The sequence below is a fragment of the Eimeria maxima genome, genomic scaffold (assembly GCF_000499605.1).
Source record: "Eimeria maxima Weybridge genomic scaffold, Emw_scaff1917, whole genome shotgun sequence".
Taxonomy (NCBI): domain Eukaryota; phylum Apicomplexa; class Conoidasida; order Eucoccidiorida; family Eimeriidae; genus Eimeria; species Eimeria maxima.
This window is the reverse complement of record NW_013564817.1, coordinates 1-852: the sequence shown is the minus strand read 5'-3', so window position 1 is coordinate 852 and position 852 is coordinate 1. Positions and strand designations below refer to the sequence as shown.

Here is an 852-nt window from a genome sequence, read left to right as displayed (position 1 = left end):
GTGAGTAAGTAAGCAACCAATAGCAGCAGCAGCAGCTTATAAATATATATATTGATCATTCCTTTCTTCTTTTTTTCTTTGCTTTCTTTTCTCCTTATAGCAACAGCAACACAATACAGTCAACAGATTATCTAGAGGTATTTCTTTTTTCTTTTTTTTTTGCACTTTGTCCTGTGCAGCATTAAAGGATCTCGCGTCTTCTCCGCTACTTATCTCAACAATTTATTTCCTTCTTTTTCTTTCTTTTTTTTCTTATTCTTATTTCGGGTGTACAGGCAGCTTATTTATCCTTATATAGACGTCGTCCGTCTACTACAGCTACACTCTTTTATTTATATTATATATTGACCGTCACTCATCAGCTGCATGCATGCAGCACAATTCTTTTCTTTCTTACAGCAGAATCATTTATTATATATTCTCTTATTGCATGCATGCATTGGGTCTGCATGCAATATATAATAATAATACCATAGAGGAAAGGAGAGATACATACAGCAGCAGCAGCAGCAGCAGCAGCAGCAGGGGTTGTTTGTTTCTTTAATAATAAAGAATGAGTGTTGACGTGGCAATGCAGCCTGTAGGGGCGGCATCAGCAGCAGGAGCTGCTAATGAGGATATAAATAAGCATCAGGAGCATCAGCAGCAACAGCAGCAGCAGCAGCAGCAGCAGCAGCAAGAAGAGGAGGAGAATAGTGCCGAATGTGGCGAGGCATTACGTCGTTATTTAGAGGCAAAAGTTGAACAATTAGAGAGAACAATTGCAGAAAAAACACAAAATAAACAAAGATTAGAGGCACAAAGAAATGAATTCAATGCTAAAGGTATACAATATATATATATATATATATA

At 37.1% G+C, this 852-nt stretch overlaps 1 protein-coding gene across 1 annotated transcript; it reads left to right on the top strand.

Moving 5' to 3' along the window:
- Positions 1–571: 571 nt before the first annotated feature.
- Positions 572–824, top strand: EMWEY_00056370 (hypothetical protein, conserved; the record flags this gene model as incomplete). Its single annotated transcript, XM_013480430.1, has 1 exon — positions 572–824. A coding segment is annotated over one exon (253 nt), but the record flags the coding sequence as incomplete, so codon positions are not given.
- Between the last annotated feature and the right edge of the window lie 28 nt (positions 825–852).